At 63.6% G+C, this 23,177-nt stretch overlaps 2 protein-coding genes across 3 annotated transcripts; both read right to left on the reverse strand.

The window, feature by feature from the left end:
* Window positions 1-1,614: 1,614 nt before the first annotated feature.
* Window positions 1,615-13,116, reverse strand: SPATA20 (spermatogenesis associated 20). Its single transcript, XM_050908464.1, has 16 exons — window positions 13,085-13,116; window positions 11,813-11,950; window positions 11,481-11,545; window positions 10,918-11,072; window positions 10,531-10,674; window positions 10,057-10,258; window positions 9,829-9,959; window positions 9,631-9,735; window positions 9,044-9,118; window positions 8,625-8,837; window positions 8,283-8,475; window positions 7,319-7,487; window positions 6,664-6,872; window positions 6,323-6,522; window positions 6,119-6,199; window positions 1,615-1,887 (listed from the first exon to the last, which is right to left on the reverse strand). The coding sequence occupies exons 1-16, from the start codon at window positions 13,114-13,116 to the stop codon at window positions 1,717-1,719; spliced, it is 2,283 nt and encodes a 760-aa protein (XP_050764421.1). The 3' UTR covers window positions 1,615-1,716.
* Window positions 13,117-13,684: 568 nt separating this feature from the next.
* Window positions 13,685-22,932, reverse strand: EPN3 (epsin 3). Of its 2 annotated transcripts, XM_050908401.1 has the most exons (10): window positions 22,900-22,932; window positions 19,546-20,201; window positions 19,043-19,161; window positions 17,253-17,336; window positions 16,858-16,965; window positions 16,673-16,757; window positions 16,115-16,423; window positions 15,114-15,224; window positions 14,488-14,709; window positions 13,685-14,345 (listed from the first exon to the last, which is right to left on the reverse strand). In XM_050908401.1, the coding sequence occupies exons 2-10, from the start codon at window positions 20,114-20,116 to the stop codon at window positions 14,026-14,028; spliced, it is 1,929 nt and encodes a 642-aa protein (XP_050764358.1). In that variant the 5' UTR covers window positions 20,117-20,201; window positions 22,900-22,932; the 3' UTR covers window positions 13,685-14,025. The 2 variants fall into 2 exon arrangements, with proteins under 2 accessions (XP_050764358.1, XP_050764359.1); XM_050908402.1 differs by lacking the exon at window positions 17,253-17,336.
* Between the last annotated feature and the right edge of the window lie 245 nt (window positions 22,933-23,177).

A 23,177-nucleotide genomic window follows, 5' to 3' on the forward strand; every position in this document is an offset into this window, starting at 1 on the left:
GAGATGAGGTGCAAAATTCCTCTTTGACTTCAAAGGCATTTCTCCTGGCTGGTTACCCCCAAATCCTGGCACAACCCACTGGAAAGCCGGCAGGCAGCGCGGCTCAGCGCCGCTTTGCTGCCAGATGACAGCATGCCGCCAGCCGGGGTGCGGGCTGCCGTGCCGGGGGAGCCCCAGGGTGTCAGAGGGATGCCGAAAACATGGTACTCACCTGTTTGGAAGCAGGGAGGAGGACAAGGGATGGTGGGGAGGAAAGGGAGAATAAAGTTTATGCTGCAGCAAAAGGAGCTTGTGTGGTTTGCGACAGCGTCCCGCTTCTGCCGGGGTGGGTTATCTCCCTCTGCTCAGTGTGCAGGGATGCCAAGACCCAGCAGTGCCGTCCCCATAGCCGGCGTCAGCAGGATGCGGCCGAGCCCCCAGTGAGGCTGGGCGAGACCCTCGGTCCAGCCTAGGCTTTGCCGGGGAAGTTCAGAGCAAACACATCCCTCCTCAAACACTGGCCAAAAGGCATTTTTAGGGGTTATTTCTTGTGCTGTTACTGAAACTTTCTGCAAGCAAAGGCAGGGGCCAGGCTGGAGCAGCCTCAGCCCCGAGCACCCTGGCTGGCAGCACCCACCCAGAGCACCCTGCCCAAAAACGAGGCCCTAGCCAACCTACCTCACCATCCACCCACCCCTGCCTGCTCCAGCCCATCCCAGCCATCCTCCCCGCCATGGAGCAGCTGCCAGCCGCTCTCCTGCCAGCCCCGCTGCCTGCAGGCTCGGGGGTCCCCAGCCCCTCGGCTCCTGCCCCAGCAGGGAGGGCTGACAGCCCCAGCCGAGGCGCAGGTCGCACATCTCCCTGCTTGCCATCCCTGCTGGGCATCCCCAGCCGTGCTCCTCAGCTTCCCCCAGCTCCCGGCATCCTCAGCCCCGGCGCCTGCCCCCTCCAGCCACCCCAGCCCCGGGGAAGCTCCCCACCTCGCCACGGGTCCGAGGGGAAGCAGCGCAGCCCCGCGAGCCCCATCCTAGCGTGGATGCAGGCACTGGCCTTTTACAAAGAAAACAAGACTTTGAAAAGTGTTCTCGAGCTGGACCAGGTCTCTGCACTCTTGGCAAAGCCAGGACAAGATGTTTAGCTGTTTGGAAGCGCTTAGGCTGGGTCTTGTGGCACGCTCTCATCAGTTGTAGTCATCAGCAGGTTTTTTGCATGCACTATGTATTAACTTAATGTATGTTACAATCTACCCTGTAATGGAAAAATACCATGGCTGTCGTAACCAGTAACACTTTCAAAAGCACTTGACTCCCAAGTCATCCAGGTGCTTTTGACAATGTTACCCTGGGTTGCTATAGGAACCCTAATAGTTTTCCCATCTGACTTCTCCATTAACGCTGGGATTTATATTTAATTTGTTTTCCTTTTCCTCAGCAAGAAGAGGCGAGGAACAGCGCGTGTGCAGGGGGAGGAGATGCTCCTTGGTGGCTGTCTCCTGGCCATGCCAAAACCAGCACCAGGGACTAGAGCCGGTTCTGCCGAGATGCTGCCAGAGCAGTGGTGCAAGCAGAGCCCAACCTGCTGCAGGCAGGGAAGGGAACAGCCCCGCTGCGCTGCCAGGAACCATCCAGGAGGTAGTTGATGCCCAGGGTGGCTTTATTATGGGTCTCTCCTGTGTTCCCAGGCTAGCATGATGGTCTGTCTCCCCCTTGCCTTCCTGCAGGCAGAAGGGCTGAGGGCTCACGGGCAGAGCATCCCACGCAGCTCCTGAGGGGAGGTGACGGGCAGGGAGCAGGCGAAGTTGCTGCAGAGATAGGCGGTGGCTTTCCCGTCCTTCCTCTCCAGGGACGCAAGGAAAGGCAACTGGCGGTAGAGGAACCCAGCGCTGTCTCCATCTGCTAGCATCAGCACCTGCCGGAGAAGGAGCTGTCAGAGGGGGAGAGCACAGCCAGCGCCAGCCAGCTGGTCCTTCCCTCCCCGCAGACACGCCAAGTGCTGGCAGCGTCCCCCCACGCGCTCGCCTGAAGAGGGGAGGGGACGGGGAGCCGAGGGGACCCACGCCAGCCCTCTGCCAGGGTCCCACAGTGGCCACGTCCCCATCACGCCTGTGCCGGAGAGAGCATGTGGTCCACACCATCCCCAGCAGCTTGGCCTCCCTTTTCCACTCCTGACACCCGGCAGCCGGGGATGAAGCACAGGGACCGGCGCACGGCGGCCCGGAGGGGGGCTGCCCGAGGCAGCGGCTCCCTGGGGACACCCACCCAGCCCAGGGGCAGCCCCAACCCCAGCACCAGCTGCAGCATCACCCTGTCCGACCCTGCAGCCCAGCTCCTCCTGCCCTCTAGACGCTTTCCAAAAAACTCAGATACTGGCGAGCAGTGGGTCCAGGGCTCTCCCGGCTGACACGGCAGCACCAGCCAGGGGTGATGACAGGGCTGCCGCGATAATTAGCTTTTCTGAAAGGGAAAATGTTTGTTAAAGCCTCAGGGCTTGCAGGCGAATCAGGGGAAAGGCCAGGAGCTGGCAGGGAGCGTGGTGCCGACACGGATGCAAAGGGTGAGCAAAACGCCAGCCCTTCCCAAGGCCCAAGGCACAGCAGCAGCATCCCGCTGCTGGAGCACATGGCTCTCCCTCGCCCACCCCGGCCCCAGCCCCACACGTGCACCCACTGCGGTGTCCACCGAGCACTGACACGCTCGCCACATGTTCATGCCGCTCACGCCACCGCTGCTGAGGGATGCCGACACCAAACGCTGCCGCCCGCAGCACAAGCATTGCCCACCGCGGCACCACTCACCCAACATGCAGCATCCCCTGCCACCAGCCCCAGGGCCAGGAGCAAACCCAGCACCGACACCCAGCAGGGATGCCTGTGCAGCCTCACGCCTGGCAGGGGCTGCCCTGACCCCCTGTGTCCCCAGGGGGTCACCGTGTCCCCAAGCCCTTGCCCTAGATAACGGCTGCTGCCATCCTGTCCCGTCCCCCATCACCCTACATCTCCCGCTCGACTCCTGCCTTGACCCAGCTCTGGCTCAGCCCATCTCCCTGCCTGCCTCCTGCTCCCACCCCAACCTCCTCCCCCCTCACCTTTGTCTGGAATTAATTCCAGGAGTGATTAATTACCAATTCATGTCCAATCTGAAATTCATTATTCATTTTTCTCACAAGCTCCCTAAGGTCTTCTTGCGTGGCCAGGATGAACGCGAGCGGCAGGCTAGCGCTCTGCAGCCGAGGAGATAATGGGATCCTTCATAATTACCCTAAAGACCATTAACAGAGCAAGGATCTATACTAGGAGCCGGGATCCAGCCCCGGAGCAGGGATCCAACCCTCACCACTCCTGACACCGGGACTGCCAGAGAGCAGCCACTGGCATCGCCGCCGGAGCACTCACATCCCCGCAGCAGCTGCCTGCAGCAAAGGGCTCCTCTGGGCGCAGGGTCCATTTAAACCCGCGACCTCAATGCCGTTTTATCATCAGCACCTTGTTACAGCAAGGATTTCAATGTGAGGTTTGTAAGGAATTAATTACTGGAACGACCTAATTAATTGTGTTCCTGCAGACGAGCCTAGCCCCCAGCGCCCTGCCAGCACCGAGGGAGCGGAGGCAGCAGAGGACACAGCGGTGACGTTTCCCCAACTCCTTGGCAAAGCCGATTCCCAAAGCTGCCGCATCCCTGGAGCGGGTGTCCCGGGGCTGCTCTGCCTTGGGTGGGGAAGGAGAGCTGGGGAGCAGCTGGAGGGGGCTGCAGGCGGGTGGGAAAAGGAGCACCCGCATCTCCGTGTGATGCAGCACAGAAAGAGGGATGGCTGTCGGGAGGCGGCAGGCTGCTCCCAAAGGCAGTGTGACCCTCTGAGCAGTGGGATTCTCCTCCCTTTTCTCCATCACCTCCGCAAGGTGAGGAGCCATCGCTACTGCCAGAGATCAGGCTGTCCATGAGGAATGAGCGTGGCACAGGGGAAGCCCTGGCAGGATGGCTCAGGGGAAGCATGGCTCTGCCCCCTCCCTGTCGCCCTCCATTCCACCGAGATGATGCTGAAGAGACCCGACTGCTCACCCCTGGCAGGGAGAAGCAGCCACCACCGCGATGGGACACCCCGTCTGCTGGAGCCGGGCTCAGCAGCGCAGGCAGCTCTCGTGGCAGGAACAAGCAGGAGGGAGGTGGGCTGATGAAGCTCGAGGAGCTCAGCTCCTACCGCTCCTGCACACTCGTCCTCGGGGAAGCAGAGGCACGTGCCCGTGGGGCTGCGCTCCTCTGGGGAGAAAGCCTTGCCCTCCTGCCACGTTCCTTCTTCCAGGAAACAAACCCAGGCTGCCGAACGGGACAGCTTCTGATCCGTCCCGCCATCGCAACACAAGGAACACACAAGCGCAGGCATGCCCGGCAAGGGGCGAGCAGGGGCCGGACCCCTGCCCTGCCTGCTGCCAGCCTCCAGCTGCAGCCCCCCGCATGTCCCTCCAAGCGCAGCCCCCCTGCATGCAGCCCGGGCGGGCGCTGCTGTCCTCGGGCAGCTCCCACGCGCCCTGTGGCTTCACTCTCCCCTGGAAATATCCATCCGGAGCACTCAGCCCTCCTCTTCCTCCCTACCCCGAGGAAGGCAATGGCTTGGGGGAGACGGACCTGCCCCTGGGGAGCGAGCATCCCCACCAGTCAGGCTAGTTACCAGCTTAGCAGGAGGGAACCGAACCGCATGGGAGGAGAGGAAATGGCTGCGCTATTTGCTCTGCTCAAGACCCCAAAGCTGCCGGCTGCACCCCGGCCGGAGCCCACGTGGACTCAGGGGAGCGACGGCTGAACCAGCCGCAGGGAGAGGGAGCGGGTTATTAGCAGCGGCGCTGGGCTCCCCGCTGCCACCACGGCACTTCCCATCCCTGCAAACTGGGTCACCCACTGTAATCTTTCAAAGGGAGAGAGGCAGAGTGCGGGAGCAGGGGCCTCGCATGCAGCATGGGGACCAGCATGGCCAAGGGCGCTGCTGGACGGGATATGGCGGAGGAAGGACGGAGAGCTGCGTCCCCCACTTGTGCTCCCAGGCAGAAGTTGTGACTGTCCTCCAACACCGGCGTCAAACACTGCCGGCCACGTAGGCAGAGGGTCAGGGATGAAAGCCTCCATGGGCTGAGCTAACGTGAGGACAGAGCAGGGGATCCCGTGCTGACGGCTCAGCCCTCCCCAGTTCACCCCAGCTGCGTTTACAGAAGGAAACTGGTGTTTTGGCCTCAGTGCCAGCTCCCCACATGCTGTGGCTCAATGTGCAAGTCCCTGGCACCAGGACCCTGACACGCAGGGATGAATCTGGTCCAGAGGCTGAAACGCTGAGCCCCCTTGCCCGCAGCCCAGCCCTGCTTCCCTCAGCTCGACAGCTTTGCCAAGGCAAGAGCCAACCGTCCCCAGGGCAGGGACACTGCCCGCCAAACGTGATGGGCACCAGCTACCACGCTGCCCTTCCCTGCCAGCTCCGCGGGCAGCAAACAGCTCCGGCCCCGAGGCAGCTCGGCCCCTCCGTGGGATGCACCGAGTGACGCATCTCTGAGCGGGGATGCAGATGAGCAGAGCAAGGCGGTAACCCCAGTGCGCAGCGACAGCACAGCTGGGGGCAAAGCTTTTGGGAAAAGCCAGCCCTCCCGGCTGGGGGTACCCACAGCCGGAGCGAGGTACGGCCTTGCTGCTTCCCAAGGATGCAAGGGTGGCTCCAGGCAGGTGACCCAGACACTGGCTGGATCTGCACCATGACACATCCACACCAGGCATGACACATCTGCACCAGAATGAAAGGCTTTCCCTTGGGAGAGCAGCGCTGGGAACGCTGGGCTCAGGCTGAGAGCAGTGTAAACAGCCGGGAGCAACAGCAGCCGCTGCTGCAGTCGCTCCCTGGGCTGGGCTGCCAGCGCTCTGTGCCAGGGAGAGGGGTGCAGGGGCTCAGCCATGGCCCTGCTGTCTGTGCTTATGAATATGGAAAGGATAGGATGCTTCCCAGAAGGGAAGCAGGACAGAGGAGGAGGAGGATGGATGCTACAACCGCACTGGGAGAAAGGATGAAGGCACCAGCAATGCAGGCGGCAGCAGGGAGCGTGATGGCAGCTGGCGGGGAGCGGCTGCGCAGGGGGCCAGGGGAGGGCTGGCAGGGCTGGCACCTCTACCTTGTTTGGGCTGAAGACGGAGTGGACGCAGCGTAGCATCTCTTTCGTGTCTTCTCCTTGGGGGTCCCCACAGATAACGACCTGTCCGGGGAGAGCGTGGGTGGCAGGAGGGAGAAAGCAGAGCACTGTGACTGCACCCACACCACCGCCAGGCCCCCTCCCTGGGGCAGGTCCCATAGGGGACACATGAGCCCCAGCCCATACCTGTTTGAGGGTGTGATGGAAGAGAGCGGTGGCCCGGGCCATCTCTGGCAGGGCTATCGGGATCTTCTGCAGCCTCTCTGAGAAGGCGGCCAAGATCTGCCCAGCTTTTTCCACCCACTCCATATGGCCGGAGTAAGAAGCTGCTCGGAGGAGGTTTGTGACAGTGACAGAGTTGGCAGCGGGCTCTGCTCCGTCTTGGTCTGCAGGGGACAACAACTCCTCCATCAGCCCAATGCCTCACCACCCCGCGGCTTGGTCTTCCAGCCAGGCATTACCCCTGCCCTCCCTAAGCTGCTCCACACCATAGCCCATGCAGAGCATGGCCGTGTCCCCGAGCTCACCATCCTTCAGGCGCAGGAGCAGAGACGGATCGCCAGCCTCGCTGGAGAAATACGCAAAGCCTTTGGGGTCCCAGAAGAGCTTGTCTTGCATGTGCTGGAGCTGCAGGGCCCACTCCAGCCAGCCCTGCTCCAGCGAGGCTTCGTACAGGTCAAAGAGAGCCTGGATGACGAAGGCGTAATCCTCCAGGAAGCCCTGGATGGGCACAGCACTGCAGCGGCAAACAGGGAAGGAGCATCAGGTCTCTACATTGTCCAGGTGGGAAATGTTCTCCAACCCAGCCAAGCCCTCCCTACTGGTCTCTGCTACCCGAGGAGATGCCACCTCAGAGCTCAGTCCAAGACAAGCAGTGGCTGTGCCAAGTCATCACACGGCTCAGCTCTGGGTTTCTGTACAGCAGGGGACGGCAGAAGAAGGCTTCTGCCAGCTTGGAAGACGAGGAAGGGGAAAGGATTTGCCCTTAATTCCTCCTCACTGGGTGAAGGGCACTAATCCATCCCAAACTGCGCCGGAGGCAGTTCTGCACAAGGCAAACAGCCTCCCTCCCTCCAAGTTCAGTCCTGCCTGGAGGAGAAGAGGACAGGGACTGCTGGGGGCATGGGCAGCACCTGCAGGGTGGCCAGTCGGTCTGTAGATGCTCTCTGTACCACTGCTCACCTCTGCTCCACCGTGTTGTCTTTGCCCCGGTAGCAGCTCCGCAGCAACCTCCCACTGGCGGGGTCAAAAAGGTGTCTCTGCAGGAAGGCAGCTGCCTGCGCAGCCCGGCTCACGTACTCCTGCTTGGCCAGGGCTGCCCCAGCCTGGGCAAAGCCCGAGATCATCAGCCCTGCGTAGGGACAGACATGGGGACAGGCTCAGGGGGTTGCACAAGGAACCGGCGGGGGTGTCGCTGTCTTTTCTTTAAAGGATGCTCAGTGTGAAGCTCATCCTCCCTGACGTTCAAGGCAGGGCAGGGCTCAGTCATCAGCTCTTCCACTCAGTTCAAACCACTAAGAAAGTCACCTTACTGTCACCAAAGAGAAGGGCAGAGCGCTGCAAGGCCAGCAAGAGCTAAGCCTTCGCTTGTGGGCAGAAACAGGGCTTAAGAGAGTCTTTCTGTTTGCAGGACGCGGTAAAACTCCAGCTCACGCCAGCTCCAGACCCAGCTATCCAGGCATTTACTGTTGGGAACAGTGCCTGGGGTACTGCAGTTATCACCCGCTGCAGGACACCCGGACAGACGGACACAGAGCTGTGGTTCCCCCGCTAATGCGGCAGAGGAGACGGGCTCTGCACCCCGCCTGGGTCCTGAATCCCCAACTCAGTCCCCTTCCCCAAAGCCCAACCAGGGGAGCCGGGCTGAGCCAGGGGAAGAGTTTTGCTGCTCTCTGCTGGCAACAGGGGAGGAAAATAAAGCCAGAGCAATATCCCGATGCTCGGCAGCCCCAGGGCTTGCAGGTGTGGGGCTGCTTCCCCCAGCTGCTCCCACAGCCCTGGATCCCAGCCCACCCATCTCCTCCGCGGGGGGCTGTCCAGTCCCAGCAGGACTCATTGCTACAAGCCCCCAAAAACGTGCTGGCCCCGGGCAGCCGCAGAGGGGTCCAGCCAAGGCATGCACCCCCGGAGCTGAGCCGCCTCTCACCGTTCCACGCCGCCAGCATCTTGGTGTCCAAGTGTGGCCGCGGCCGCTCTGCCCGGGCTGTGGACAGCCTCCGCCGGCCCTCCCGCAGCAGGGCACCCAGCCGCCCTGGCTCCAGCCCAAACCGGGCCGCTGTCAGCTCCGGGGAGCACCGGACAATAAGGACATTCTTGCCTTTCAGCTCCTGATGGGGGTCCTGAAAGGAGAGCCCCGATCTATGAATGCCACCGGGCTGAGGGGTTGGACTCCATACACTTTGGGGCTGCTCTGCCATCCCCCCATGCCCAGGGGTGCGGGTCCCCCACCGATGCTCCCGGTACCGGGCAGGTCTTTGCTCTCCCTCACCTTCATGGGGCTCACGTTGCCGGTCTCCTTCACTCCGTAGTGGTGCATGAAGACATCTCCCAGGGTCGTCCCCTCTGTGGCCCCCTCAACAGGGTCAGGAAGGAGAGCCCGGATTTCCTCGGCTGCCCACACACAGAAAGCTCCTTCTCGCTTCTCTCCGGATGCGGCGGTCGGGTAGGAATCAGCATCTTCTGCACTGTAGAAACCTCCAGCCTGGGAAAAGAGCAAGAGAGACCCACCAGCTACTGGGACAGCACCTTCAGCCAGCTCCCCATCACTGCTGGGCTGGCAGTCCGGCCTGCGAGCCACAGCAGTGCCCCAGACTGAGCTCAGCTGGGAAGGGAGAGAGGGAAAAGCAGCCCCGAGCCATGTCCCAGGGCAGGGTGAGCAGCTCCCTTTGGCCCAGCTCAGGGAACAACCTGGTCACTCAGGTCCCGTGAGACGTAGAGCAGAATGTCTTGGGCAACATCGGCAAAGAATTCATCACCAGAGATCTGCAGGAGGCACGGGGTGGACGTCCATGTTACAAGGGGCAGGGGGAGGCAAGAGACACAGCAAGATATAATAAGAGATTCAGATTTAAAGAGCTGGCAAAGGAGGGGAAACATTTGAAATGTCTGAAATTTGAAATTCCAGGGATTTTAAATGTGGGATGGATTCAGAGTAAGGTCTCTAATAGAAATCTACGGGCACTGGAGAGCAACCCTGGAGTTACCCCAACGTCAGAGGCAGCAGCATGTGTTTGCTGACTTGCAGAGACGAGCCAGAAGGCTGTTCCCTCCCCCGTTACACTCAAAACCCTGGGGCTAAACTGCCACGGATTTGTGCAGCGTTTCTGGATGAACACCAGTAGATGAAGCGGAGCATGCGACGGCTCCATGCCCATGGGATGGGCAACGTCTTGGGGAACAGGCTTTGAAGCTGCTCCCCAAAACAAGCCAGCCCTCCCCAGCCAGCACTCAGCGTGCCGAGTGAGCCCCCCCGCAGAGGGATGCCACGGCCATACCTGAAACGCTCTGCTATAGGTGGCTGCCAGCTGCCCCTGGTCGTACAGCATCTTCTCAAAGTGAGGGACGTGCCAGTGCTGGTCGGTGGAGTAGCGGTGAAACCCCTGCAAAGACCACGTGGACATGTCTCCTCCCCATGCCTCCACCCCACGCCTCCAGGGCATGCCAGGGGTTTACCCCCGAGGCTTTCCTCCTACCTGACTGATGTGGTCATGGATGCCCCCATGGGCCATCATCTTGAGGGTATGCAGAGCCATCTGCAGTGCCCGGGCACCTTCTGGAGTTGTTCGGTGCAGGGCCCAGTACGTGAAGAGAAAATTCAAATTCACTGAAATACAGGGAGAAAGTGGGAGGCTGCGGGGTGGGCTCTGCCCCACGGCACTGCCTGCCCCACGGCGGGGCCTAGCAGCAGAGGCCAGACTGACCTGGGGTGGGGAACTTGGGGGATTCAGAAAAGCCACCGTAGTCCTCATCATAGGAGTTGGAGAGCTGCTGGAAACAGGTGGCCATCACCTCTTTGGATGGTGGGGGTGACTCCTGGCCCCGCACATGGATCTCGGACCTGAGCAGCAATGCTTCCAGGATCTTCTGGCTGTTCTCTAACAGGGCATCTTTGTTCTCCTTCCACTAAGATGCAGAGTGAGAAAGTCAGTTCTTCCATTTTTTGTTTCTCTTTCTGCTTCCTGCATTGCACCAGTCCAAACTGCACCTTCAGTTCTTGGTCCCCCTCCCCAGATCAGTTCCAACCCATCTCTAACCCAGCCAAAGCTCTGACGTGTTCTCTGGGCTACTGTTTCTCACGACTGTATCTCCTAACTCAGTCACCCATCAAGCCCAGACCAATTTCCCTGCGGCTCCTTTCGTTGAGCACTGCCTGCTGCACCGTTCCTGCTCCGTACCTGCTCTGCGATTCGGAGCAGCACAGTCCGAAAGCCAACACGATGAACTCTATCTTCAGGAGGGAAGTATGTCCCCCCTACAAAGGGCTTGAGGTCTGGAGTCAGCCAGACGCTCATCGGCCAGCCACCTCCACCGCTGGTTGCCTGAAAGACAAACCACGGGTGCACCACAGTCACCCAAGAGGCACCCTCTGCTCTGTACCCCTCCGGAACATCCAAGTGCCTCACTTGAGGACAGACGTGTGCTTCTCTGCACCCCTGTGATCATGCATGGCCCCATTCAGACCACCCCACATACTGGTTCTTCTTGCCTGAGGAACATGACCATGAACCTCATCTCGAGAGAGCCAGTCAAAGCTTCCCGAGCCCTGCCCGTGCCTCCCTTACCTGCACGAAGGTCATGTACACTTTGTCGACATCTGGCCGCTCCTCACGATCCACTTTGATGCACACAAAGTTCTTGTTCATAATCTCCCCAATCTCCTTGTTCTTGAAGGACTCCTCCTCCATCACATGGCACCAGTGGCAGGTGGAGTAACCAACTGAAAACAAGCTCAGGCGAGTGAGGAAAGGGCCTTTGCAGGGAGCAGGACACGCGTTACGGGGAGATCACGCAGAGGTGGGGAACCCTGCTATGGGCAACAGCTGCTGCCCCCCCAGAGAAGAGATGGAGGAGAAAGGCCTCCTGCAAGCATGGAGGCTTGCAGGGCCTCCTGGGCTCTACAGCTTTCGCTCCTAAAATCCAGCCAAGGACTCTGGTCCTTGATGCAGCCCACCTTCAGAGCGAGCTATTAAAGCACGTGGCCCTCTCTTGCTGGCAGAGAATTAGTGCTCAGTGTCCGTCCTTACCTACGTGGCTACTCACACACCAGCTCAGGACGCAGCCCGGCTTATGTGGTCATCTACTGAACAACACGTGGGAACATGAAATATCTCTTGTTTCTGGTTACCTGACAGGAATATCAGCTTGTTTTCTTTCTTTGCTTTATCAAAGGCTTCCTGACCCCAGGGGTACCTGTGGAGGGAAGACAAGAAAGAAGCTTCAGGGGTCACCGCTGCTGGGAGCTGGGCTCCTCTAAAGCTGCCTGAGAAGCTGCTGCCTGGTGGAGAGCGGTCAGGACAGCTGGCGGCACGGCTGGCTCAGGAGCGTGGACCCCGAGCCCACGGGGAGCTGCACAGGAGGCCAGGCTGCTTCGCCTGCCATCGCTTCCATGGCAGTGAGTCCCTCAGCCCCACGGACGCAAAGGAGAGGAGGAGGGAGAAAGGCACCAGTCGCTCTTACCAATCCACGGGGTTGTGAGCGTGCTGCAGGAGGTAGGGGGACTTCTCGTTAATCAGGCGGTTGGTGTGACGAGGGACGCTGGGGGGGCCGGTTGTCCCCCCCGTGGCCATGGTCACGCTCCCCGTTAGAAACGTGCACCTGCGACACCGAACAGGCTCATCATGTCCTTGCTCGAACACAGCAAAGCACAGCCCCTGGAGAGAGCCATGACACCCCAGACCAGCCCCACCTTCACCCCGGCTCCTACGGGTGCCCAGCGCGGCCCCAGGACGGGGTGCTGCTCCCCGCTATTCACTCCTCATGCCAGAGGAACTGCTCTCAGCCCCAGGACTGGGCAGCTCTGCTGGGACTCAGTCCACCTCCATCCCCCCCCAGGACCCTACAAAGTCCTCCCCGCTTGCCGGAGGCTCAGGCGAGGTTGTTCTCCTCCGGCTCGGCACAGGCACGGCCCGGGGACTGCCACCCCCAGGGCTGCCTCCCCTCCAGCCCCCAGCCCACCTCCTGCATCTTTTGGGGGTACAGTCACCCGACAGCCGTGGGTCAGGGAGCGGCATCTGCGGGATTTGACCTGCGTGTCCTCAGAGAGGAAAATCCCCTCCCGTGGGTGCACGGGTAGGTGCGGGGTCAGGGTGCGGGCAGGGTGGCACAGGCTTTTCATGGCGAGGGGAGGGAGGGACAGGAAGGGACCAGAGAGGTCCTCCTGCTGCCGGGCGGCATGCAGGGCTGGGGCGCAGGGGTGGAAGAGGGGTGCGAGAGGGGTGCAGGAAGGAGGTGCAGGGAGCATATAAAGTCATGCAGGGGGTATAGGGATGCAGGGAGGATATAAAGGAATGCAGGAGGGGTGCAGGGATGCAGGGAGGATGCAGGGGACGCAGAGGGATGCAGGGAGGATGCAGGGGGACGCAGAGGGATGCAGGGAGGATGTTGGGGAATACAGGACGGCTGTAAGGGGGTGCAGAAAGGATTTAGGAGGGATTTAGGAGGGGTGCAGGGGGGATTTAGGGGAGATGCAGGAGGGGTACAGGGCGTTGGAAGGATGCAGGAGAATTGAGGGGGACGTGGGAGGCGCAGGGAGGACGCAGGGGACATAGGAGGGGTGCAGGGAGGATTTAGGGGGTGGAGGGGCAGGCAGCGATGATGCAGAAGGGCTGCCAGGTGCTGCAGCCATCGCTGCCCCCGCCCTGCAGGGGCGCAGCCGGGGCCCGCAGCCGCCCGCCCCCGGGGGCCGGACCCGCCCCTCCCGGCGCCCCCCGCCCGCCCCCAGCCCGGTACCTGCGGGCCCGGCGTAGCGGCGCCGCGAACATGGCGGCGGGGCGGGGCGGGGCGGAGCTGCCGCCGCTCCCCGTGACCGGCCCCAGGCCTCGGGGCGGCACCGCCGTGGCCCTGCCTGGCCCGCCCCGTCCCGGGTCCTGCCCGCCCCCGCTGCCCGCCCCCGCTGCCCGCCCCGGGAGCCGCACACCGGGTCCGTCAGAGCATTTTATTGTCTCGCAGGCAGCCCGGAGCCGCCGCTCTCCAGCAGCGCCCAAGCACCGGCGCCCCCCGCCGCCCCCCCCCCCCCCCTTAGGCCCGGAGCGGGGCCCAGCAGCGGGCGAGGAGGCGGCTGCCCCCGCGGGGGCTCTGCCCGCCCTGCCCGCAGCTCCTTCTGGAGGGTCCGGGGGGCTGAGGAGGGGGGCAGCGAGCGGGAAGGGGGCGAGGGGCGGGCGGGCGGGGGGGGCGGCCGGAGAGGTGGCGGGGAGTAACAGCCAGGGGAGCGCGAACCAGCCGGGGACCCCAGCGTGGGCCAGCACCTGCCCGGGGAGGGGAACCCCAGCTCCCCCCCGGCCCCAGTGCTGCCCCAGGTCCCCGCAGGCGCCGGGGCAAAGCCCCCTACCCCAGGGGACCCCATCCAGCAGCGAGACCCCATGCACCAGCCCAGCCCGCTGCACCGGAGCCCCCAAACCACCGTCCTCAGGACGGGCCCCGCCATGGCCCCTACGCCGCCCTCGGCAGCGGCTCTGGCCTTCGCAGGGGAAGGGGGTCCCCTCTTGCCTGTCAAGCACGGGGGATCATGCTGGCTGCCCCCCAGCCGGCAGGTACGGGGAGGGGGCTGGCGTGGGGGGCACCCTCCCTTGCAGCTAGCGAACCACTGGCCCCCCCAAGGTCTTGGCGGGAGGAAAGGCCGGGGGGATTTGTAACAGCCGGGGAAGGGGCGAGAGTCTACAGGTCCAGAGGATTCAGAGGAAGGGGTTGAGCCCCCCCGGAGCGGACGGCGGGGCCGGGGGGCCGCTCAGCGGCAGTAAAGGCTGCGGCAAGTTGCTGGGGAGTTCAGGGAAGGCGCCAGCCTGGGGGAAGGCACTGGCAGAGGCGGGGAGGGCGGCGGCGGCGGCAGGGACACTGCTGAGGGGCAGCGGCAGGGACGCGCTGTAGGTCATGGAGTTGGCAGGGAGGCCCGCAGGCAGGCCGGGCACCGGCGAGCTGGTCCGCATCTGGTTGAGCGTCGGCTTGGGCTGCTCAGCGAGGCTGAAGGGGTTGGTGGGGGATGGCGTGCTCAGACCTAGCAAGGAGAGGATGGGACACGTCAGGGCAGCGGTGCCATCCCCAGCCCTCCTCCTCCTCCTCTTCCTCCCCCAAACATCCCTCTGCCCAGCCCAGGAAAGCCCCCGGCCGGCAGCCTGCACTGCGGCACCGGCACCTACCCGAGAGAAAGGGGTTGCGCGTCTTGGAGGCCGGTGCAGGCGCGACCAGGGAGTCCAGGTTGACCAGGGAGGAGGCGGCGGGGCCGAGGAAAGCCTCAGGGGTTTTACAGTCCTTCCGCTCCTTGCCGGATTCGGGCAGGGAGTCGGCTAGGTTGGCGAGGTCGAAGCTCTTCGCCCCATCCTGCCTGGCGCTGGGGAACAGGTCGCCGAAGGGGTCCAGCTCTGAGGCAGGCAGGGGAGACGAGCCACGTGAGCCAGCTGGGAGACAGCGTCCCCCCGTCACCGCACAGGGTGGCTAACGGCACAGCTCGCCCCAGGTCACAGCTCGATGCGGTGGGGCTGAGGCGTGCCCGAGCTCCCCCCGAGCCACCACGGGAGGCAGCAGGGTTGGGGACATGGGTGCACGCAGGGACCGGAGCTGTCCCCTTGGCTACAGGGCAGCCCAAGCCCACGGCACACGTGGTTGCAGGTTGGAACAAGCTTTGGCCACACCAGCAAGCGGCCACGCCAGCAAGCAGCCACGCGCAGCCCCGCCAGCCCTGGAGCTGCCTCCCTGCAACGGGCAGGGACAGGTCACCGTCCCCACCTGCCCAAATCGGCCCCTGCCCGCTTCCCCCGGCTCTTACCGACGGGGCTGTTGGACTTGGCTGAGGAGGGTGGCTGCGAGGGCTCCTGCTCCGGCGGCTCAGCTGGCTCGGGCGGCTTTGCAAACAGGTCAAAAGCGTCCCCCCCTGGAGCTGGGGGGAAGAGGTGAGACTCAAGGAGGGGAGCAAGCAGGGAGGTGAGAGGCAGGAGATGTACGGGCAGGAGAGAGGCAGGGGCGGCTGCCTGCAAGGAGACAGAGAAGAGGGCGGGCGGTGGGGAGGCGCAGGGCTGGGGGTCAGGAACGTGCGCTGGCCCGGAGGGGGCCAAGATGAGCCAGACCATTGGGGGTCATTGCAGACCAAGGCAGCCCCCACACTGCTCGCAGCCGTCCCCCTGCAGCAGGCAGGTCCCTTTCCCAGCCCCAGCAGGGACAGGCGGAGGGGACAGGTCTGCAGGAATGCTTTAACAACCAGCGCTTGGCCCCCAGGCCGGATTCTGCTCTCCTCCCCAGGGACCAAAACTGAAGGCAGCACACGCAGGACCTCCACGGGGCCAAAGGAAGCACCGAGGAGGAAGCGAGAGTGACATTGAGCTCTGAAACACAGGCTGCTCCTACAACCGCTTCCCCATCTGCAACGCAGCACCTGCAAGCAGCAACCGTCCTGTCCCGGCAGGGCACACAGGGCTGGTTTGGGGTGAGCAAACAAACAGGTATCACCAGGGGGACACACACCATCACCCCGCTGCTGGAGTGGTGCGGCGGCTGCTCTCCGCTCCCACGGGAGGGCTCCCTTAACTGTGCCATGTTAATTAAAGCAGCCTATTCTGTGCAGAGATAAAGCCTAAAAGTTCCTTGAAGTCTTCAGGATGCCGAGGGGCGAGCGAAGGTCCCGCTGGGCAGGAGAGCGGGGAGGGGGTGTTTGCAGAGCTGGCTGCGGGAGGAAGGGGGGAGCACCCCAGGATGCCCACTCGCAGGAGGGCAGCGATGGCCAACGCTGCCCGTGGTCCCCAGCAAAGCCAAAACACTGATCGAGCCTCTTACCAGGGTTAGCAGGTTGCTCGGCCACAGCAGCCCAAGGGTCGGCAGCTGGCGTAGAACCAGAGACCTGGGCAGGGGGGGATGCCGTCACCCAGGGGTCCGCGGGAGGGAAGCCAGAAGACAAGGGCGCCTTCCCCCAAGGGTCGGAGGCTGCAGTGGTGCCAGGGGGAAAATCCCAGGGCCCGGCAGAGGTTTGCTGGGAAGAGGCGCTCGCCTGGGAGAGGGGCTCCCCACCAGCAGCCGGGACTGGCACCCAGGGGTCAGCCGCACCGGCCCAGGCAGAGGCTGCCGGCTCCGCTTTGGGTTTCATATCTGAAAGAAGAAGGGAAGCTGTGGAAGAGGGGAATGGTGCAGGGCACGGAGGGATGCTGAATGGTGGGGACGTGCCCAGGGGACCATGGCTTCCAGTAGCACCGCCCCGGCGCGCAACAGACCGGGCAGCGGAGGGAGAAGAAGCAAGAGGTCCTTACTGTTGAGCTCCTGGGGACTGGGGAGGGACAGAGGCAAGGGAGAGGTTTCTGCCACTGCCCCAAGCTTTGGCAGCCTGCGAGTTGCCCCCACCTGGCATATCCCACGGGTCGGCAGACGTGTGGCTGGAGGGGGCTGGCGCCGGCCCGAATATATCTGCCAGCTCCAGGATAGAGGACTGCAAACAGAAAGGGAATGAAGAGGTGAGGGAAGCCCAGGGCAGACCTGCGGGATCGCCCCGGAGCCCACAGCTGGCAGTGTGGCCATCCAGGCCATACCTGGCTTTTCTTCATCTTATCTTCTTCCTCCTCTTCCTCCCTGCCCTGGGCAGTCTCCTCCACGGCTCTCTGCAGCAGGGAGTTCTCCCCTTGCCAAGCCCTCACCTCCTGCGGGGACAAGGGACAGGGCCCATGAGCTCAGCAACACTGCAGCCAGCACCTTCTCCAGGAGACAGACCCAGCAAAGGAGCTGCCACCGCATCCCCGAAAAGTCCCAGCATCCGAGCAGACAGCTCCTCTGGGGCCGAGCCCACGGGGAGAGCGCTCAGCAGACAGCCCGGAGCAGCGAAAGCAAAGCGGGCGCCGGAGCGAGGCAGTGTTTTGGGCTCCGGCGCCCCAGAGAAAAGCCCAAGTGCAAGGAGAGAGAAGTGCCCGGGGCTGCGGGGCACAGGTACCTTCTCGTGCTCCTCTTTGCTCAGCGTGAGCGCTAGCTGCAATTGCCTTTCTTCGTCTGTACTGGAAATTGGAGGAAGTGGCTTCTGCCAACAGAGGAAATTGGGTGACATTTCAGCTTGCCCTCAGCTCGCAGGACTGCTCGGAGGTCCCTGTCCTTGCCACCGCCTCTCCTGCGGCCCCTCGCCTGCCTGCCCTCGCTAGCATCTCTCTGCCCATCCGGACGGCTTTGCCTGTGGACCCCCAGCCCAGTGCCCCTACACTCTCGAACCGGCTCCCGCTCAGGCTCCCCTGCAGCCCCTGCCCCAGCTCCTTCCCCTACACCATCACCTGCCTCTGCATCTAGGCTAGGACAACCCTAAATTAGGCAGCCAGCATCTCCCCCGGGAGGTTTTCGGGCACTCCGATGCAGTCAGCAGAGGAGAGGGAATCGATTAGGCGTCCCCTCACCCCGGCAGCCTGCTGGGGAGGAGGATTTGTGATGCCGACTGGCCTCGGTTCGGGAATCCTGCCCGGCCCCGCTCTGCTGGTGGAAAAGAGCCCAGACCTGAGGCAGATTTTGGGGAGAGGCTGTCCCCGTACTGACATGGCAGCCCTGATCACTGCCCCGTGACGCTTGTCCATCAGCATGGGACCAGCTGGGGCTGGGAATGGGGACCCCGGTGGGGGCGTGCGTGTGTGCACGCCTGTACAAGTGTGTGTGAGCGTGCACATGTGTGCACAGCCCAGATGGACTCCAACAGGCAACGCTTTCAAGAGCGTGTTCCTACAGTACTCGTCGCAGCAGCATGTGGAAGCTATAAATACTCCAATTCCAGGGCAAAAATAGGGATGTACGCTCTGCTCCGTCTCCAAAAGAGCCTCCATTGGGCAGGGAAGACGGGCAGCAGCAAGCGCCGTCTCCGAAGCATGTCCCCTTCCCCGGCAGGACTGAGCTCACGGTGCTCCGTGCCAGCCCCGGGGGATACCCGCCGGCCCGGGCACACAGCCCCTCGGTCACCACGTCTCTCTGACTTTGTGTGCCTGGCCGTACCCGCATGCTCTGCACAGGCCGTGCCAGCCGGCGGCAATCTCAGCCGGTGTGCAAATAAGCTGTCCCCGGTGGAAAAGGGGCCGTGGCCAGCAGATAGGAAAGGGGACAGCCCTGGGGGAGGTTTCATGGTTGGGGACAGCAGCTCGCTTGCTGCCCGCATCCCTGCTCAGCTCCTCCTGATGCTGTTTTCCAGTGCTCCTTCTAGCCCAGTTCGAAAGGACCAGCCAGTGGGAGGGAGCACCCGGCCCCACTGAGCCCCCACTGAGCCCCCAGCCCGGTGCACAGCCCTGGCGACGCTGCTGGCTGCCCACCCACCACGCAAACTGCAGCGCTGGGCAAGGCATTGCCTCCTAAAACCTCCATGGGAAGGCAAAAGAAATGGGGGAGACCAGAAGCCTTCAGCGGAAGAGGGCAGCCAGGTTTGGGGGGCGGGGAGGGGGGGGTCACAGTGAATCCAGAAGACCCCCCCTCAGGTTCACCCTGGGGTCTGGGAGGCTGGACGGGTCTCAGCCTGGTGCTGTCCCTGCCGGTACAAGGATGGGAGCAGGGACAGCCTGTGCCTCCATCTGCCTGCTGGACATTTTGGATGCTGGGCACAGCGTGAACAGCCTGGTGCGGTTGCAGGTGCATGCACCGGCCTCAGGCAGCCCCCAAAATCCTCCCTCCTCCCAGGGAAATGACCCACCATGCCCGCAGACAAGGCAAGGTGCAGGGAGATGCCTGGCCTCATGTGCCCCGGGGCGGGCAGAGCCACCCTACCTTCTCTGCCTCCTCCCGACTCATGGCCAGCGCAAGCTGCAGCTGCAGCTCCTCCTCGCCCGTCGTCTGGGGCCTCGCTTGCTCCAGGTCGGAGGCGAACCGTGGGGACGAGGATGATGCTGGGAGATAAAAGAGGAAAAGGGGAAGGAGCGGCATCAGGACTGGGGTATTTTGGGGAGCACATCAGCAGCCTCCTCCAGGCCCCCATCCCAACGCCCGCAGCTCCACAGCGTGGCTTCCCCAGGGGACGTAGTCTCACATTAGAGCTCCCTACCACGTGGATTTAAGGCTCGAGGCACCACCAGCTGCCACCACTGTTGGGGTTCACCGCTGGCCCAGCCAAACCTCTGCCCACGGCGCAGGACAGGGACGGACTTCACCACCACCACCCCAAAAGGTGGAGGGGAGCGATGGGCACCAGGCAGGTGCAAACCCAATGCAACGCCTGCCTCCACCCCGCAGCGAGCCCGAGTGAGCCGAAGCGAGCCGCCAGCAACACTCACAGTTAAAGGAGGAGGGCGAGCCCCGCGCCCGGCCGTAGTCGTCACCGTAGGGTGATGCGCGGCGGCCGTAGGTGACCTGGTGGCTGCTGCTGCCCATGCCCTCGAGGGCCATGCGCTCCTTGGTCTGCAGCGCGTGCGCCCGCTCCTGCTTCAGCCGCTCCTCGTCCTTCAGCAGTGCCATCACCTGCTTCACCTTCTCCCGGATGTTGATGCCCTGGTCCTTGCCATCGCGGTCCACGTACTGGAAGTCCTTCAGCGTCTGGATGGTGTAGAGGTTCTCCCGGCACTGGTGGGTCACCTTCTCGGAGCCGGTTTTGATGAGGTAGTCCAGGAGGGTGAGGGCTTTGTAGACGTGACGCCAGTTCTTGCCGCTGTCGTTCAGCCGCCGCCAGATCATGCCCATGACCTCGGCAAATGCCACCGTGTTGAAGGTGAGATCGGCGATCTCTGACATCAGGGAGCTGGGGGGTCCCCAGGGATCATTGGAGGTGGCCTCCCGCACCTTGATCTCTGCCTCCGAGTAGTTGTGCACGATGTTTTTCACCTGCCGGCGCAGCGCTGAGGTCGTCATGGCTGCGCGGTGCTGGAGACCCACCGGTGGTGGGCAGGAACGGTGGAGAAGGGATGAGCTCTCACGGCCGCAGCCTCACGGGCGCCTGCAGTGGGGAACAGGGACACAGAGACCTCAGCATCGCCCCAGCCACCGAGACCCATCCCCAGAGCCCTCGGCTGGCACCTGAGACACTTCTCAAGGTGGAAGTGCCCATCGTCGGACCATCAGGTACACTCTGCTGGCCTGCCACCGCTCGCTAACCTGAAGACATGCAGGATGCAGGATGCTCAAGGGGAAAAAAATCTCAGAGCAAGCCGATACCCAGCACCGCAGAGCCACCAAGAGATTTGGCTCCGGATTCAGCAACATTTGGAGGAGATTTTACCCTGCACTTCTGCTTCTAAAAGTAACCACCTGAAAATGGCAGCTCCCTCCTCCAGATCCCAGCTGCCTCAGCCCCACCGTCCCAGCAAAGCTGGTTTCAGGCCCCTCGGGCCTCATGCCAACCAGGGGCTCCCCTGTACCCCCAGATGCGCTATCTGCGGCTGCACGCGGCCTCGCTCGCCTCGGCCGTCGCCCCAAGGCTCTCAGTGCCGCCGAGGACGGGTCATGCAAAACCAAAATCCCGCCGTGAGTCAGAGCCTGCCACGACTTACCAGTGCTGGCAGCCGCTTGGGTGGGTTTTCCCAGCAAACTCGATAATTTTGCTTCTGTGAGAGGCTGCGGGTACAGAAGCGCGTGCTCCTGCGGGGTGGGGAATTTGGGGTGCTAACCTCCAGCACCACGTCAGCGAGCAGGATGGATAACGCAACCCCCCTCTCCCAAAAACCCTGAGCTTCCTGAGCCTTCTCTGCACCCAGGGCCGGGGCCAGGGTGGCAGGGGCTGGCATGGGCTGGGAGCTGCCCTGGCACCTCCCCGGCAGGCAGTGCTCGTCCTTGGGATGCGCTGCACCCGACGTGGATGCAAAATGACGTGGGTCAGTCTGGACCCATCTTCACATGAGCCCATCACAACTCTGTCCCCTGCTCTGCGCTAGTCCTAATCCTCACCTTCTCCCCGCACGGTGGGAAGACAGCATTTACCCTCATTTTGTCAGAGGGCCAAGCAAAGCCAGGAGGCAGAGGCTGCCTGGAGCTGCCTTGCCTCAGCAGGGCTGCACCACGGGGCCGGGGAGCCAGGCTGCTCCCAGAGCTCCCACTGCGGCTGCAACAAAACTCACTGGCAATTTTTTCCCTGTCCGAGATAATGTTTGCAGGCAGAGGAATATCTCCCCCATGCAGCAGTGCCTGCGGACAGTGATTACCACCCACCTTGGGTGCCAGTACCTCCCTGGACCGCAGCCACCGCACCAAGTCCAGCCCTCTCCCGGCTTGGGACACTGCTCTCTCCTGCTGGAGCTGGGCCTGGGCCGTGCCGACGTGCCCACGAGCCACGCACGGCGCCTGCCACGCTCCCGCACAACCCGTGCGACCAGTCCGGCACCTCCTGCTCCCGCGGGCCAGTGGCCGGGCGCCCCACGGCTCTGCCAGCGACGTCTCCCGTGAGTCAGAGAGGAGCCTGGCACCGCCACGCTCATGGGCGGCCAAAGTTTCTCTTGAGACGCTTCCCTGTATCGATTCCCTTTCGCAATGCAGCCCGGCAGCGTGGCCTTTGGATCCTGCCAGGAGAGCCCGCGGTGCAGACAGCCATGCCGTTGCCCACCTAGTGCAGAAACACCTTCGGGACAAGGGCAAGTGATGCAGCAAAGTCCTCCGGGACTTGGCTCCGTGCTCTGCTTTCCACCAACACCCAGGAGCGAGATAAAGCCACGTTTTCCAAAGGTGCCACCGGCCCAGCAAACACCAGCAAACACCAGCACTCCTCCTCTGGGGCAGGAAGGTCCCTCCTGCCTCCAACAGGTCTCCTGGCAGGACAAACCCCAGGTCCAGGATGATGGGCTCCGGCACCGCTCGTCCTGGCCAGAGACCCGATCCCAGCTGGACTTCACCCGCCACGAGGTGGCCCGGGAAGTCTGCATGGGAAGAGATGGGAAGCAGGGGCTGGGGCAGGGGTGAGAGGAGCGTGGCCCTGGCTGGAGCGCTGTGTTAAAGGCAGCGGGGTTTATCGAACACAATATCCCCCCCCCTCCCGGAATATAAAGGGAGTGAAACAGAAGCTGTGCGGGAGATAAGGCAGCAGCACCCGGCAGCTCATATGGAATTACTGCAGTGACCTTGAGCAAGAGGCTGTCAGGTAGAAGGACACACGGGTGCGGGGACAGGTCCCCATCGCCCCGCGGCCCGGCGCAGGGGACTGCGGAGGCGAAGCGGTGGGCGGCGGGGGGGCGAGGAGGAATAACATGGAGGGGAGCAGGAGGGGATGGGGGAAGGAGGAGAGGGCAGAGGGGCCAGACGAGAGGAGGGGGAGACCGGGGGGGGAGACCGGGGGGGGGGGGGGGGGGGATTAAAGCCTCGCTCCGTCCCTAATCAGGTGCAGGGCTGGGACGAGCAGCGCCCGACATGGAGGGAGCGGCAGGGAAAGGCTCCCGGCAGAGCCCTCGGCCGCGCCGCCGGCTCCCGCAGCCCGCCCGGGGCCGCACACGCACCCGCCGCGGGGCCCCGGTGCCCCGAGCCCTGGCCCGGGAGGCGCCGCGCCACCGAGCTGCCTGCCGGGGCCCGGCATCCCCCGGCCCGCCGCAGCCCGCGATGCTCCGGCGTCCAGAACCTTCCTCCTCCTCCTCCTCCTTCCCCCCCCCTTCCTCTTCCTCCTCCTCCTCCTCCCCCCGCAGCCCGGCTGCCGAGGGGCGCGCAGCCCCGCTTACCTGCGCGGAGAGGAGCCGCGGCTCCGCCGTGCCGGTCCCGGTGCCGGTGGGAGCGGGCTGGAGGCGGCCGGAGCCCGCCGCTGCCTGCTGCGCGCCGCCGAGTTGCCGGGCTGGCTGGGCAGGTCTCGGCGGCAGGTCCCGGCTTAACCCCTTCGGGACCGCCCGAGCCCCGGCCCGGCTCCCGCCCGGACACCGGCAGAGGCGCTCAGCCCCCACCGCTCCCCAACTTCCCCCCCCCCCCCCCGCCACCGTCCCGGTGCGGTGCAGCGCGGTGCGGA

This window comes from Gymnogyps californianus, chromosome 19, assembly GCF_018139145.2.
Source record: "Gymnogyps californianus isolate 813 chromosome 19, ASM1813914v2, whole genome shotgun sequence".
NCBI classification, from domain to species: domain Eukaryota; kingdom Metazoa; phylum Chordata; class Aves; order Accipitriformes; family Cathartidae; genus Gymnogyps; species Gymnogyps californianus.

What these genes read in the sequence shown, in the direction of transcription:
- SPATA20 (XM_050908464.1), bottom strand. Translation starts at nt 13,116, where the DNA reads ATGTTCGCGGCGCCGCTACGCCGGGCCCGCAG. An exon ending in GCAACGTGAGCCCCATGAAG is followed by an intron (nt 8,476 to 8,624) that starts GTGAGGGAGAGC and finishes CTCTCCTTTCAG; the next exon opens with GACCCCCATCAGGAGCTGAA. An exon ending in GATGCTGGCGGCGTGGAACG is followed by an intron (nt 7,488 to 8,282) that starts GTGAGAGGCGGC and finishes GTCCCTACGCAG; the next exon opens with GGCTGATGATCTCGGGCTTT.
- EPN3 (XM_050908401.1), bottom strand. Translation starts at nt 20,116, where the DNA reads ATGACGACCTCAGCGCTGCGCCGGCAGGTGAAAAACATCGTGCACAAC. An exon ending in ATAAGATGAAGAAAAGCCAG is followed by an intron (nt 16,758 to 16,857) that starts GTATGGCCTGGA and finishes TTCTGTTTGCAG; the next exon opens with TCCTCTATCCTGGAGCTGGC. An exon ending in GCGCAACCCCTTTCTCTCGG is followed by an intron (nt 14,346 to 14,487) that starts GTAGGTGCCGGT and finishes TCTCCTTGCTAG; the next exon opens with GTCTGAGCACGCCATCCCCC.